We start from the raw sequence: 16005 nt of genomic DNA on the forward strand, positions 1-16005 counted from the left end.
GGGAGAAGAAGGGCACCACAGAGGCTTCCTACGGGTGGGAGCTCCGTGCAATCGACCCTGGGGCTCGGGCTTTCCCGTCTGGTATACACAGCGGCTCCCAGAATAAAAACTAGCTTCGGATCTTGGAAACAAAAGGCCACGTGGCAAACTGCCAACCAGAGATCGGTGAACTTCTGACAATAAATTATCCCCTCAATGCCACAGTCCAAGAACACAAGGAAAAATACACCTTTACAGTATTAGGTTGGGTCTAACCCAATGTACCTTTATGGTATTGGGTACGACACCGGCCTTTGGTCTCTAAGATTTTTATTCTCCTTCAGTCCCGGTCACACACAACATTTTGTGGAGGCAGAAAATCTTGACTCCAAAACAGTTCCACTTACTTGCCTATAGCAATTCTGTGCCCCAGATTCTTCACTTACAAAGTAAGAGAGTTAAACACAGTGATGTCTGAGGGCCCATCCAAGCTCCACAAGTCTCTACGGCCCCTGAAATAGAAGTATCTCTTTCCAATTTTCACAGCCATCACCCACTTTAGTTAAAAACCTAACTTCTCCATCCAAACTTTCTTAATCCTTCGGGACAGTGTGTTCTGACCAATCAATTTGATGTAGGACGAATCTCACTTGGTCTAAACACAATCGGAACGGCACCAGCTGATCGTTCTTAATGACTGCCATAGGGTCTAGTGGTCACCAGCACGCGCTCTGAAGCCAGGCTGCCTGACTAGATTGGAATCCGGGTCTGCCACTCTCCGGCTGTGTGGCCTTGAGCCAGCTCCCTACCCGTGCGTGTTTCCGTTCCCTATCAGTTCAGTGGAGGCCACAGCAGTCCCTACCTCATAGGGTCACTGAGAGGATGAAATGAGTTCGCATATAAAAACGGCTTAGAGCAGTGCCAGACGCTGCTGTGGTGGTTGTGTTTATAAATAAATACGCACGCTAGACCATTCTTACAGGGTGTGCCAAGGACTGCGTTTACCACCGTCTTAGACGATCCTCACAACAGCCCTGTGAGGCAGGTAGTGTTTTCAACCCCACCTTATGGATGAAAATATTGATCTTGCCCAGATCAGACCAGTTCAGACGCACGCAGTGGGAGTCCGGAGTCCGTACTCCTACCACGCTATATTGTGTATTTTAAGGGCTCTCCGTTTGCTTTCATGGAGCATACTTCCTAGCAGGAGAGACAGCGTAAACAATAAATGAATTACAGACACTCTTCAGAGTTGATTTCTTGGTGCAGGTGAGGCGTCAAGTAGCTGACTGTTAAGGTCGAGCACGTGCCTCAAAATACAGACACCATCAAAGCCAAGACTATGAAGAGTCAATCACAGGATGCTCAAGTATGGCATCAAACTAGACCAGAGCGAGGGAGGGGGTGCACAGTGTTGGGCGGCGTAGCAGGTGCGGGAAGGGGTTCGCACTTACCTCCCAGCCCACGATGGACACCTGCCACCGTGCTATCTTGTCTATGCTTTCCAGCCTGCGCTTGCGCTCATTGATCAAACAGGCTACGTTCTTCATGGCTTCGTAGGCTGCCTTTATATTGTTGTAATCACTGTAAAGCAGGAGGTTCATTTTAGCCATATAACCTGAAACCTGCAAAGGCAGACTGACAAAGTCATGCCCCCCATCCCTGATTCGTATACCAATAGTCTAGACGACGTGGCATCTAAATAATGGCCATTGTTCCCCTTTTCTTTTTCCTCTATGAATAGACTACAGTCTCCATAGGTTAAGGGAGCTGACCGAATGCAATCCAGAATTCTTTGGAATAAGAATGTTTTCATTCATTTCCCAGAAATCGCAATGAATGAAAGTGAATGCCACAAGAAGTAAGTTCTAGTCACAGTGACAATAGATTATTTTCATCAATAAAGAAAGGACAGTCTTTATTATTGCTTTGGTTCTCTTACAGCCAGTTTTGCTATATAAAGTACTTTAACAATCAGTAACCATTCTCGAGACTAATTACCCGCTCTGAGCCTCATCTGTGATGATATTCAGGAAAGGACACAAAGGGGACATGAGCCGCAGAAGCTGGACGTGGTGTTATGTAAACGCCAGCACCATATTCACCTCACTGAACGACCTTCATTTCTGGTGCTTCCGTATCCTGCAGTCAGATCAAACTAAATGTTCCCTGGAGCAGGCTCCTGTTCCCCAGGTTTCTAAAACTGGAGGTACTGGAAAAATAAATTACAGCTATACTCTACACACGGACTCGGGCAGGGCACGTCTAGTACTGGGAAGTTTTACATTCCAGTTTGCTCGGCATTAATAATTTGGGGACATGTAAACCAATCATCCAGCTAATGAGCTGAATTCTTCACTTTCTGGCACGTTCCTGTGTCTCATGGGATAGACGGAGCCTTTGGATCTCAGTTGCACCGAATTCAGATCCTCCTGCGCCGTCAGGACAAGAAAGCCTTGGAAGCAGACTCTTGTTTATTTAGCAAACACAATTAAACTCCACTCCTGGGAAGTCCCTGGGCACTCCCCCACAAGGCAGACCTCGCTGTCTTTAAACAGGCCCGTTCACACTCAGAAGCGGGCACAATGGAAGACCCAAACAGATCCCAGGGGGCTGCCAAAATAATGGGAGCCACCACTCACCCCAGGCCTCAGGCAGTGAAGAAGAGTGCACAAAATTATTGTATATTTTTTCCTACAAGGTTTTCTGTCAATCCTAGGAAAGAGGCAGAACGTAATTTTTTTTTTTAATTGTTTTGTTTTATTGAATGAAGACAGGGAAATGGGCTTTCTGTCATTTCCTTTAAAAGGATTGGGCGGGGGTGGGGGAGGGTAGTAGCCAAAATACACAAATGCCTCACAGTGAGAAATGCCCTTAGAAGAGAAAAATCAACTGTTGAAGGATGATGTACAGACTTCTGGACATACACTTCCCACCTGAGAACGTGCCATTCTGTTTGCCCGTGTCTGTCAAGATGTCTCTTTTTACCCTTATCTATTTTCTCGGGTTCCTCAGCATGGTGTGTGTTCATTCTTGAACATTTTCTTTAAATGTGTGGCTCTCTTAACTTTGCTCTTTTGCTTCCACTCAAGTTTTCTGATTTTCCCATCAGAAATAGAAATAGAAACAGAAATAGACATAGACATAGATATATATATAGCTCTCTTCTCTCTTTCAATGCATGCCTTTCTCTTATTGCTTTCATCTTAATTCTCTAACATCCATGTCCGTAGGGTCTACTGTTTGGCAACCCAGCTCTCTTTCTCTCTCCACCTTCCAATCTAGTTGTACAAAGACTCCTTCCGCAAGCCCCGTGTCTCCACAGGAGTCCGGCAACAGGACAAAAGATGGCTCCATCCTGCACACCCTGCAGGGCCAGGCACTGCCGGGGAGAATCTCATTGCTCTCCGGGCAGCAGTTAGCTGTGAAAAGCCAGCACTGTGTAGTTTGGCAAGGCCGATTTCCTCTGGGTGCAATCCTGTCCCCCTCTCTGCATCCTAGAACCTTTCCGGATCATCCTTTCAAGGGCTACAGGTAGGTGCACTGAAAGCTTTGTACCAGTGGCACGGATGTCAGGAATGAGGTTTGAGTCTTACCTAAAATAGCAAGCTTTATCCCAAAACCTTGGTATCCAGCTGGCATTCCGGTCGTGGCCTGGTGAAAACACAGCAGTAACCCAACCGGTGCCACTTAAAGGCACCACGCACAGCTGGGCCCTGCACATCCTGGGGAGTGGCACAGAATGGCATGCCCATTCCAACACCCAGGGGGTGAGATCTCACAAATAATCACAGCACGGTTATGTGTTATTCTGTACATGCAGGAAAACATTGAGTTGCTGTTAAGTAGCAACATAATAGCTCCCCCAGAAGAACTTAGGGACAAACTTAGGGACAAGGAAATGGAGCATTCGGGTGACCATGATGAGAAGTCCCGTGCTCCAAAGCGCAAGGTGTACGGGGTGGAACGGATCATGGAGACGGAGTGAGCACCCAGGCCGGGCAAGAAAGGGCTTAGAGCCAGACGGGACCTCGGGGGGATGCTTCTCCAACCTGACCCTACACACTACCCTGTACCCTCGAGATTCCCCACTCTTTCAGGGTTTAAACTCTGGCAGTCCTCACCCTTCCGTAAAGTAACTTCTCCTTGCAGTACATGATAGCGCTCTGGGGGTGAGTTGCTATAGGACGGGAAGCAGACTGTTTCCGAAACTGAAGTTACGCCGGTGTACGTCTTTATTTATTAACTACTGAGTAGGTACAAAAGAGCAGTTGTAGGATATACGTCACTTATAAGGACCAACAGACAACACAAACCCCCGTGTGCTCATGACACGGTTTAAGAATTACTCTTAAATGTTGAGCATCTCTAGGAACAGATATTCCGGAGGCTCTTCGATGACCCTAGTTCAGACTTCAGAGTAATCTTGAACGTTTGAAGCGACATGACAGCTTCTTCCCCAACGCTCAGTGAGAGCGTCAAGAGGACGCGTGAGCCAGCCCGTCACCGCCACTCCGCGAAGCCCCGAGTGCCCCCCTGGGGGCGGGGCGTGCAGGCCCCGGTGCGCGTCCCCTGGCGGCACCCGCCCCTCACCTGTGCTCCTGCGTGGTGTACTTGAGCAGCTCGGCCAGCTGCAGAGGGTACTTGCAGATCTTCTGCACCGGCGTCAGCAGGAACCCGTCGATGGCGATGTCGATCATCTGCTGCAGCAGGCGGCAGGCTTCGAAGAAGTGTCGGTAGCGGCCCTGCTTCATCAGGCGGGACAGCTCCGCGCAGGCGCCCGGGTGGTTGTTACAGTACTCGGAGTAGATGGCAAAGCCCTCTTGCTGGGAAGGGGAAGCACAGCCGCGTCAGGCTATGGGCTGGCGATGGGCGCGGCCCCATCCGAGGGGGCGTCCCGGAGAGCACCCCGATTCTGCCCTGTTCTCATGCAGCAAGCCCGCGTCTTCTCTGCAGGCAGGGGCTGCTTACAGAGCAGGGGGCCCGAGGGAGGGGGGGTGCTGCTCTAGGACTCGGTGCCCTGGCCCCACTCGAAGCCCCCCTCGTCGAACCCTGACGGGGTGTCTCACGGTGGCCCGGGGCTTCCGCAGGGGAGCGGCACCCACTGCCACCGTCATCTCCGCCCCAGCTCTGCTCCAAGGAAAAGGCAGGCGCTGTTCCCAAGTCCCGTCTGTCTCCCCCTCGTCCTCTTTACTTTCACTGACACACAGGCTTGTGACCGTGACCACGGGGGGGGGGGGGGTGGGGATTCAAAGCCACCACCCGCTCCCCCCACAGCACGTCCTCCCCCTAACGCCCCACCGCCTGGTCCCCACACACGTGAGGCCCCCCGGCTCCCTTCCTTTCTCCCGGACTTCTCCCTTGGAGGCTGCTTGCCACCAAGGTCTCAGGACGCCGGCGCTTCTCTCCCGGATCCCAGAGCGGCACCCTCTCAGTCTCCCATCCGTGCTCGAGGGCTTGCCCCTGCTTCCACATTCCCAGGGCCTCCGCACCCCACCTCCAAACAGCCCCCTGCCGCAGCCACTGCGGCCAGGCTGCCCGCTCGCGGCCGTCCGCCCTGCCCACGGCTGTGTGGTGTCCCAGCCCACAGTTCCTACTTGTCTGTGCCCAGCACGACATGCCTCAACTCCCGTGTCCCAGGAGTCTAGAAGGTTTTCCCCACCCACCTGTTAATTCTCGGACACTCAACGCCCTGCAGGCAGTTCTGACGCCCCAAGACCAGTTCCGTCAGCTGGTTCTCAGAAATCCCCACGCCCACGTCTGTCTTTCCACACGCCCACTGCAGTCGCCCCTCCCCAGTACCACCTCGTCCCTTGTGTGGCTTCTCCCGTTCTCCGGGCAAGGCCGCGCCCAGAGGCTTCGCCTTCATCAGGCCCTGCCCCCTGCAGCCTGACCTTCACCGACCTCTGAAGCTTCTCTCTTGGAACCTTCTGCTCTGGCCAAACAGGCCTTTCACCAAGTCCCAAACAGACCCAGTGCACTCATGGGGCGGATGCTCCCCACTGCGTGGCCACCACGGCATTATCTTGAGCCACTTAAAATCAACGCACCCGAGGACCAGCTTCCGTTCTGCTGCCACTGGGGTCAGTACTCAGCAAGTGCTACCTGAGGAGCTGGCTTTGTCACTGCTATTATTGTTACGATGACTGTGTCCGTTTGGGCTGGGAATAAAGTCTCCTTCCTCTGAAATCTGTTAGTATTAATCAGGGGCACTGAATCCTCAGTTATTAAGCTCACGCCATCATCACAAGACTGTTCTGAGGTACTTACAGCATTCCACGCAGGGGTCTGAGAACTGCACACCTCGGTCTGAACCTACACCTGCTCCTTACTAACGTGTGACCTTGAGGGGCGCCTGGGTGGCTCAGTCGGTCGAGCGTCCGACTTCCGCTCAGGTCGTGATCTCGTGGTTTGTGAGTTCAAGCCCCGCATTGCGCTCTGTGCTGACCGCTCGGAGCCGCTTCGGATTCTGTGTCTCCCTCTCTCTCTGCCCTCTCCCCTGCTCATGCTTTCTCTCTCTTTCAAAAATAAACAAACATCAAAAAAAAAACTAACGTGTGACCTTGGGTCACTTGCTCTCTGGGCTAGTTTCTGCATCTGGAAAATGGGTAAAATAATCCTACCACGTCATAGCAGTACAGAAGCTAACACAAGAAAACCCTGAAAAGAGTGATTAACATATAATAGTTACTATGACAGGGACCATGAGAAATTACCCCAAATACAACCCCCTCACTCCAAACTGCATAAAAGTGGAAAGATTCTAAAATCTTGAGGTATATAGGTAAAGATTAACCATATAAACCAAGCAACTTAATTTACAACTGACATCTCCATTCCATAGGCAATTAATCCAGCAAACAAAGCAAGAAACAAAACAGAACAAAAAAGGACTCCTTTCTAGATTGGAGAAACATTTCAAAATTATTTGACCGGATGTGATTAATAAGACGTAACAGGTGACATACATGTTGCAGAAAGCAGGATCCTATTTCACTTAAATGAGGTTCCTCTTTATTGTACTGTTTCTCAAGGTCTTTCAGGAACTTTCTTTGGAATTTGTAAATATCTTCAATGTTTCCAAAAATGGTGGCTAGTTGCGCAACAGTGAACATTCCCGTGTGTTTGCGACACTGTCGGATATAGCCCTGCGAAACAGAGAAGTAAACTTTTAAAAATTAATTTGGAGATTCACAGAAATTATTTGAATAATACAGTGTTTTGGGCCCAAAGCCATTATCTTGGAGTAGATTTTAATTAGAGAAAATTATTTTACCCTATGGGTCCCTGATGGGGTAATCACACTTCCGCGACTGCAGTGTGCTATGAATATTTTTAAAAGAAAAGAGAACAACAGGTGCATGTGGTTGGATTTAGGAGGCAAGAAACTATATGAAGTTTTCAGATTATACTCATAAAGCAAAGTTGCAGGGTTTCAAACATGAGGGCTCAAACATTGGGACTGTCATACTTTTTCTAAACTCTTAAGATAATCATTCTCCCATCCCTAATTTCATTTCACAGCTGAGAAGACCTGTCAAATACAGAATGCCACAGCTTGCTGAATGGCTCATGCAGCCGGCTCACTGTCATGGCAAAGAGCCAAGGACATCTTACCCAAGGATTCCACCATTTCCTACTTTCTATATAGAGCACAGATCTGCAGATCTTTAATCTGAGGCCTGCCCCGATTACAGCCCTACTCACTCTCTACGTACAACACCCTAGTTGTACCATGGCTTGGGTAGAAGTTAGTGTGGAAGGAGGGAAAGGCCACAAATGTGTGTAATAATTATCCCCAAATCAGCATCGTGTAATAACATAGCCTAAGCAGACTACATGATAAAATACATACCGCTGCCCACTTGGTCTGAACTTTAACACAAAGACAACGTAAAGGTTCCAGATACAGGCTGTAGGGCAGACCCGTCTGATTTAAATCCTAACCCCACCACTTTACCTTCTCTGTGCCTCAGTTTCCTCATCTGTAATAGGAGGGGTAGTAGGACCTGCCCAGTGAGTGTTTGTAGGAATTCATCCAGGTCAAAGGAAGGCACAAAGTCAAAGCTCGACAATTATTAAGCCATGACTTATTTTCCTAAAATGGCACTTTAAAAAAACTCCCTTAACTTCTAGGGAACAGATGGTTAAAGCTAAACATCGCTCAGTCTTTCTCTGGCCAGCTAATCCAATCACTGGGCACTTGTCTCCCTTGCGTTTGTCTTTAGTGCTAAATGTTCACAGCTGAACTGAGAGTGCAGCACTCAGCATTCAGGGCCAGGCCAGCGGGAACGAGATGGGGCCAACACCAGTGGAGCGTAATGCTCGTACAAAATCCACAAAAACACAGAGGATCGTGGGAGACACAGAATTTATCACACAGTAGTTACCATGACAGTGCAGAATACGGCTTTGAAAATCACTAGATAAAACTAATTTTTTTTTTTTTGTTGGTCTGCATCTAACTGACTGAGAACCTAATCCGTGAGACAGCGATTAGATGTAGTGGGATTGTAAATAGTGACGCACATTTGTGGAATCGTGTGGGTTTCACCCGACGGGTGTTGCCTCCTCTGAAAGTCATTCACTCTGGGGGCGCCTGGGTGGCTCAGTCGGTTGAGCGTCCTACTCTGATTTCAGCCCAGGTCCCGATCCCAGGGTTGTGAGATCGAGCCCCACGTCGGGCTCCGTGCTGAGCACAGAGCCTGCTTAAGATATTCTCTGTGCCCCTCTCCCTGCTTGCTCTCTCCCTCTTTCTCTCAAATAAATAAGTAAATAGATAGATAAATAAAATTAAAAGGCAGAAAGTCATTCGCTCTGAATAACTTCAGGATGTCAGTCCTGAGAGTGTAGGAAAGAAAGCTGACTACAGCAGGGGGCCACTGATGCTCAACAAGGCAGACAAGTATTTAATGAGGGTGCAGTCCGTGCAGGGGCTGCATGGACAGACAGGGGAGGAAAAGTGAGGGCTACAGAAAAGTGTGTCTGACTGGGAACAGAAGAAAACCACACAGGCATATCCCACAGACAACCTGGGGGAGGCCGCGGGGTCCAGGGTCTTACCTCACAGATGTCCTTGAGGTGCTTGATGTACACCCGCTCAGTGTTCATGATCTCCTGGATGACATTGGTCCTCATCTGGTGCTTGCTCTCCAAGTGTCTGTGGCGGTTCTTGCCGGCATCCTCCTCCTGCTCCTCACCCTGGGTGCTGCTGGAATTCTCCGACAGCTCTTCCTGATTGACACGCAACTGCGGACCACACACAGGTGACAGGTGACTCGGGGGGAGGCGGCGCCAGAAGCAGGCAGAAGGTCCCCCCCCACCCCAGGTTTCCACTTCTCCACGGCTGGTTAGGAAGGCAGCCTGGCCCTAGGCTACGTCTTCATGTACTTGGCAGGGCCACGGCTGGGCCAGCGGCTCAAACCATGGCAGCAATGCCACAGTTAGTTGACCATGGCTGAAATTTTTCCTTCAACCCATCTAATTTCTGAAAGGTTTCATTAAAATGATTACAAAGAGGGGCGCCTGGGTGGCTCAGTCAGTTAAGTGTCCGACTGCAGCTCAGGTCATGATCTTCGTGGTCCGCGAGTTCGGGCCCCACACCGGGCTCTGTGCTGACAGCTCGGAGCCTGGAGCCTGCTTCGGGTTCTGCCTCCCTCTCTCTCTGCCCCTCCCCCACTCACACTCGCTCTCTCGCTCTCTCTCTCAAAACTAAATAAACATTTAAAAAAATTAAAAAATAAGTAAAATAACGTCACGACAAAGAACTGAGCCTGTGGAGAGCGGGCTTGAGCTGGACGCAGCTCTGCCGCCCCCCACAGGCAGCTGTGGGAAGGGGAAAGCGCCACACTTACTCTGACGAAGCTTGCGGGGAACCAGGCTTCCTTGTCTTCACTCCGGCCCCACCACCAGTCCTTGTTAGAGGCTTCCAGAACCTGGATGACATCTCCTGCCTTAAAGCCCAGTTCCTGGTCGTCCATGGTCACGTGGTCCCATAGGGCCTCTGCGCAGACCACGCTGCCATCGCTGATCAGCTGCAATGGGGACACGTGCTTAGTGCAAACTGCGGCGGGCAGATGAGGGGACACAGACATCTTCCGCTGCTTCTCTGTACATACTGCTGGCTCCAGGTCAGTCCTTAGTGCTTGAGTGTTGTACAAAATGAGTTTCCTTATCAGGGAAAATCAGGTGGGTGTCTCTCATATGTTCCTAAAGGAAACCCCGTATCTATTTTTTTTTTCCCCAAGGAAGTATTAAAACGGCTCACTTATCTGTACATCAGTTATCTAACAGATACGAATTATGGAATTTTCAGCCCCCAAACAATTGTCTGTTTCTGAGCAAACTAGATAACACAGAACCAAGCCTCCAATGGTTATGTATATACATTATAGTAAGACACTCACAGGTTCACCTAGAGATTACTCTCCATACTTCATTCATGGTCTGAATAAACTCTTAATCTAACTTGATAGTCTACTACAATTAAAGAGGACACAGCGTGGTCTCCAGATATTTAGCAGCTAATTTAAAAAGCCAGGAACAGACACAGCTCATCTGTTAGTCGGCCATAGGGGCAGGTGGCTGTGGGTCCTCTCAGCTCCCAGGGACACTGTCATCTTCTACAGCAACAACCGGTATTACTAATGGAGACGCTAACTCATTGAGAAGTGACATTCCATGCACTCTGGTCAACAACTCCAAAAGCCAGGGGTGTCTTCTAGAAAGAGTTCCATAAAAGGGGCTGCAGATGCCCAGTGGTGGAAAGAACACCAAATGCGTAGTAAGAAATACGTAGCTAATTTCAGGTCTGCCATCTGCTAGCAAGTGTTGCGGCCTCTTAGTCTCTGAGTGTGTATTAAAATACGGGTAGTAACTATAACATCTACCTCTGCGATCGGCTGTGAGATCTTTCTGGGATAACGTAAGGAAGAGCATTTCTGAACAGCACTATCCAAACACTAATGACTGCTGCCCTTATGACTTAGAGCAACGGGAGAGCTTTGGTTATCTAGAAAACTTAGTCACATACGTTGTCTTTGAAAATGCCACGATATCAGAGTCCTAGGTTTGGGAATAGGTTTAGCGAGAAAGAATCAAGAGGGCCAAGTCTGAAGTGACCGTGTACCCTGAGAGTCGGGTCTCCAAGACCCGCCATTGTTGTGTGTGATTCCAGTACCTCGTTGATGGCCAGCTGTTCCCCACCCGGCTGGAGGTATCTGGGGTTGGCCTGGCAGATGTCTTCATAGCTGTAATCCTCCTCGCTGCCGTTGTCATCCACTAAGGCAGAGGACTCGGTACCTCCATCTGAAGAGACTGAGAAAGAAATGGCATGGTTTACGGTTTAAAAAACACGGCTAAGGCAAACTAAATGACCTCTGAGAACATTACTCCCAAGGGGAAGTAGTCATTTGCGTCTTCCCCAGAAAGAGAAATCATGAGAAGACGTGTCTAGATCTATTAATCCCCAAGTAGACGCTGTGCTAAGCAAGAGCTGCGGTCGAGGGTTATGGGAAGTGGGGATGAGAACGGCTCAGAGGGCACCGCCAACGCTAACACACGGCATTACTTTGCGGGTGAGGATGGTGAGTGAACTGTGTGTCATCTGGCTGGCAACTTGTGCTCCAAAGGAGACATAAAAAATATCAATAAAGGGTTCTGCCTCCGTCTTTCACCGGCAAGGCAGTGGTGCTACTAAAATCAAAAGGTGTTGATGGTGTCCTAAGTGGAGACCCGCAGTCGTTCTCTCCAAGTGCCTACAATACGAAAGGGCTCGAACTCATAATATCGGAGTGAGGAATTAGGTACTGCACCTTTGCCAAAAAAGAGAGAAAGACCTTTTAAGGACGGGTATAGCGCTTGGGACCGCCCACCTCGGCATTCAGATCCCCCCCCTGGGCAGTGACGTAGTCTCCTGGTGGCTAATTAATCTGTCATCCAGCAGAGGGAATCGTAGAGAGAGAACGTTCCTTGTGAAGAGAACGGGAAAGACCTTGCGCAAGCAGCAGCCGGCTCTTCAAGGTGGCTCTTGACGGAGAGCAAAACGTGGCTCGATCTGAAGCACGTGGTACACGGACACCAGTCCCTCCGACAGAAGAGACTGGAAAAGCAAGGGAGGGGGAGCTTCGAGTGCCACGGTAAGCAGGGGGGTGGCTCCTTCAGGATTCTGAGAAAGGAAGGGACAGGGGTCGAAGGGAGGCCCCGACACCACAGGCAGAGAACAGGTTTCCGAGTCCTACGGTCCGGTCTGAATCGCAGCCCTGCCCCTCCACAGGCACGGGAGCCAGCAACTTACTCCTTGAGCTTCACCTCCCCTAGCTGTACAAAGCGTTTTCTTTCTTTCTGGAGAATGAGGTGAGGGGATGCGTGTCAAGTGCCCAGCGTCCTTGATTCCCGGTCGGGCCTCACCAGGGAGGGTTTGGCCGGGACGGCGGCGCGGCGCGCGAGGCGGGAGCCGGCCGGAGGACGACGCTTGGCGACACTGGCGGAGGGAGGGGCCGGGGCGGAGGCGGGGCCGGGAAACCCGCGGGGAGACGGTGGGCGGGCTGGAGGCAGCGGGGCGGCGCAGCCGCACCAGGGGCAGGCGGGCGCGGGAAGGGCCACGAAGGGTGTCCTCTGCGGAGGCTGAGCCGACGACGGAGCAACAAAGGATGAAGTCCGCGATGATCTGGAGGATCCCCCGTTACCGGCGGAAGTACCAAGAAAGCAGAGTCCGAGAAGCCAGCGTGGTGCGAAGGACGAAGGCCGGTTCGGGACGGCGGTGGGAGCGCGCCGGCTGCTCTGGCCTCGTCCAGGGACTCGCGAGTCTGGGTTTCCGGTAACTACCCTCCGGGGGCAGGTCTGCTCTCTAAGCAACTGTTTGTTTGTCTGTTTTTTAATGAGATAGCTCCTGTTCCGTGTTTTGCGCTAAGTCTGCCAACTGGCGTCGCCGCCCACCGCCCAGCGGCATCTCCGGGGCTCCACAGACCACCCGGCCGAGGCCACGGCCCGAGCGCGGCGCACCAGGCCCCATGCTTCCCTCCCGTCACCTCGGCCACGCTGTCGCGGCGAACAACTTTTCGGCGGAAACACACCTTGAGAACAGAGCCTCGAATTCTTACCCTAAACCCACGATAACTATCGAGAACGATTGGCAACAACGGGCGCCGAGCCACACTGCGGAAGTTGGCCCCGGGGCGCACCTCGCGCGCTGGGGTCTGAAGCTCTCCTCTCAGGGCACAGACGGGCCCACGATCACGACGACGGATTCAGGCCAAGTGAAGGAAACTAGGGAGGCTCAGGGAGCACGGGGGCAGATGGGGGCACGACGGAGGGCGAGCGGCCCCTCCTCCCTTGACGCCCACCCCCTCGCCCGGATGCGGGACGCCGCGCCTCTCCACGACGCCCGACAGGCCGGGTCTCCACGGGGGCCGTGCCTTACAGCTGCCTTCTCATGGCCTGGGCTGCCCCCTCGGAACGCGGGAGCCCCCACGGCCCAGCTGCAGTCACCCCTTCTTCGAGCCCCGCTCAGCTTACTTTTACGGCAGCGGGTGCCTGGTGACTCGCGGCCACCGGGCGGCCTCTCTCTGTCCCGCCAGGACAGCGGGCGGGACGTGGCCTCCCCACGCCCGGGGCAGCGCACCGGGGGGCAGGGCGGGCGCTCGGAACGCGAGGGCGACTCTGCGGCGAGTTGGGGCTCTGAGGCGGGGGTGCCGGGCGCCGACCACCCTCTCCCACTCCGCTCCTCTCCCTGTCCCCATGCTCAGTCCGTTCGGGCGACGCGGCGGCCTGTATCCGAGAGGGGGACGTGCAAGTGAGCGGCCTTGAGGGCGAACGGAAGGAGGGGCGGAGCGTCCCTGGACCCGCCCACCAAGTCCTGAAGCCCGGGGGCGCTGGCCGCCCGGCTGGCGGAGGTGCAGGCGGCCCAGGTGAGGGGCGTGCGGGCGGTGGCCGGTGGCCCTGCGAGCCTGCGTCCGTCCCAGCGGGCGGCCACGCCACACAGCAGGACCTTCTGTCCCCGGCGCTTCTCTCTGGAGTGCAATGCTGGTGGTGCCGGGGGTGAGGGTGGGGATCTGGATGCCGCGTGGTGACTTCTGTGTCGCAGGCGGTGGTCAGAGGGCTTGTGGGCGGACGACCTGGGGTCACCGGGTCTAGGGCACTTTCCCGGTGTGTGTATTTGGGGGGGTGGGTGGAGGGAGAAAGTCTTAAGGAAGCAAATATAAACTTTCTGCACACGCGTGAGTCGTTCTCATTAGACTACAGAAAACCACACTAAAGCTCCAAGCCGTCTCTACCCGGAATCCTGGGAGCAGCCGCCAGGCCATGACGCCCAACAACTACCTTTGGCAATGGCTGAAATGCTGTAATGCCCCTGGTAAGGAAGGAAGGAAGGAAGGTACGTGTGAGCCCTCGGTCTTCAAGGGGGCCAAAGCGGCAGGAGCTGCAGACTTCAGCAAACACTGACCCGCCACAGCCTGGCACCAATGGCATTTCTCCCGGTCACATTTCGGCCGTGGCTCCTGAGCCAAAAGGAGTGAAATACAGTAAAATAAAGGTGCCTGGGCCTCCTGCCCACGGCAAAGCCCTGAAAACGACACTCTTCCCCTCAAAGACCCACTGAAGAAGGTTTACCGGGGAGAATTCTTACCGTCTGATCTGGCTATTGCCATGAAAATCAGTAAGAGGGGAAAAAAGCAACAACAAAGGCCAATCAATGGTGGTTATGTACAAATGCACAATTTACAGGAGTCTAGTGAGAAAGGGATCCCGTCGAAAGAATGCTAAACTTCCCCAAGAGGTAGCGGGATAAAGTTGTCTGGACACAGGCAAGGACCTTCATCCACTGAACGATCTCTGGGTTGCCATCGCAAACACTCAGAACACCATCCTGACTGAGGGGCACCATGAGAAAGATTTCAACAGTGACAGTGTGTCACCAGCATGGGTTGGTGTTTACTAATCACTGTGGAAACAAGATGGTGCTAGGCACTGGGGTCAGCTGACTCAGACTTCCAGGGGTAAGTGGGGTATGCCAGGAGGCCTGTGGCAGGAGGGAAAGCCTAAGGGGTGTGGAACGAAAATATCTGGGCGAATGAAGGTCCTAGCTTTACTAACCGTCGAGCTCAATGACCTTTGAGCCACTCGTTTACCCTCTTCCAACCTCAGTCTTCTCATCCGTACAACGGGAGTAAGTTTTTACATGTCATGTCTCCAGAGGCATTCTTGCTCTTCTGCCTCACACATCCCCTGTCCAGCTCCTCAGCAAACCCCGACTCTCGCTTCGGAAAGCATCCGGAACCTGCTCAGTTCCCACTGCTCTCCCGCGAGCTCACTCCAGCAGCCCCTCACCACGTGCTAGGATTCTCACCAAAGAAGCCACAACCATCCTGTCACTCCACTGCTCCAAGCCGTCGGGGGAAAGCCCAAGTCCCCGAAGACGGCCTCCTACCCCAAACGCACTCTGCGCCTCCCAGCCGGGTCACCGGCGGTGGCTCTGCTGGCTGCCCGCTTCGTAGCCAGGGCCTCCCTCCTCGGGGTGTGCTGTTCCCTGCACCTGGCATCCTCACGCAAGCACTCAGGCAAGTCCTTCCCTGACCGGCGCACTCAAAACCTCCACTCTCTCCAGCCCCGATCTGCTTTCCCGATTCATTTTTCTGCACAGCATTTCTCACCATCTAACACGCTTTGTCTGCTGTCTGTGTCTCCAACTAAAACGTAAGCTACGTGAAGGCAGTGATTTCATCTGCTTTGTTCTTAACTGTATTTCTAGTATCTGGACCACTGCCTGGCACACACAGGCACTCACTAAGTATTCGCTGGAGGGACGGACGGATGGATGGATGGAAATACACCAACATACAGTCTAAGAGCAGGCCTTTGGGTCAGACAGACTTGGCTTCAAGTAACAGTGCTGCATAAAAATGATTTGGTTTCTTTTTTAATAGTTTCGAGTCCTTGGTAAAGTTTCTTTCTCATTTTTTCCACCCACCCAAACGGTCAGAGAAAGACAGTAATACCCATCTCACAGGGTCGTTTGTCAATCCTCAA

General features: G+C 52.4%; 1 protein-coding gene across 7 annotated transcripts in view; it reads right to left on the reverse strand.

Moving 5' to 3' along the window:
• The window catches only part of SPATA13 (spermatogenesis associated 13), a 340610-nt gene that overhangs the window by 6021 nt on the left and 318584 nt on the right, over nucleotides 1-16005 (reverse strand). For all 7 annotated transcript variants that reach the window (XM_045455583.1, XM_045455665.1, XM_045455725.1 and 4 more), the window contains 6 exons: nucleotides 11159-11295; nucleotides 9834-10013; nucleotides 9043-9228; nucleotides 6948-7127; nucleotides 4573-4805; nucleotides 1434-1563 (listed from right to left, as the gene is read on the reverse strand). In XM_045455583.1, coding sequence (XP_045311539.1) covers nucleotides 1434-1563; nucleotides 4573-4805; nucleotides 6948-7127; nucleotides 9043-9228; nucleotides 9834-10013; nucleotides 11159-11295 — 1046 coding nt within the window. The remainder of the gene's footprint in view (nucleotides 1-1433; nucleotides 1564-4572; nucleotides 4806-6947; nucleotides 7128-9042; nucleotides 9229-9833; nucleotides 10014-11158; nucleotides 11296-16005) is intronic.

This window comes from Leopardus geoffroyi, chromosome A1 (genome assembly GCF_018350155.1).
Source record: "Leopardus geoffroyi isolate Oge1 chromosome A1, O.geoffroyi_Oge1_pat1.0, whole genome shotgun sequence".
NCBI lineage: Eukaryota > Metazoa > Chordata > Mammalia > Carnivora > Felidae > Leopardus > Leopardus geoffroyi.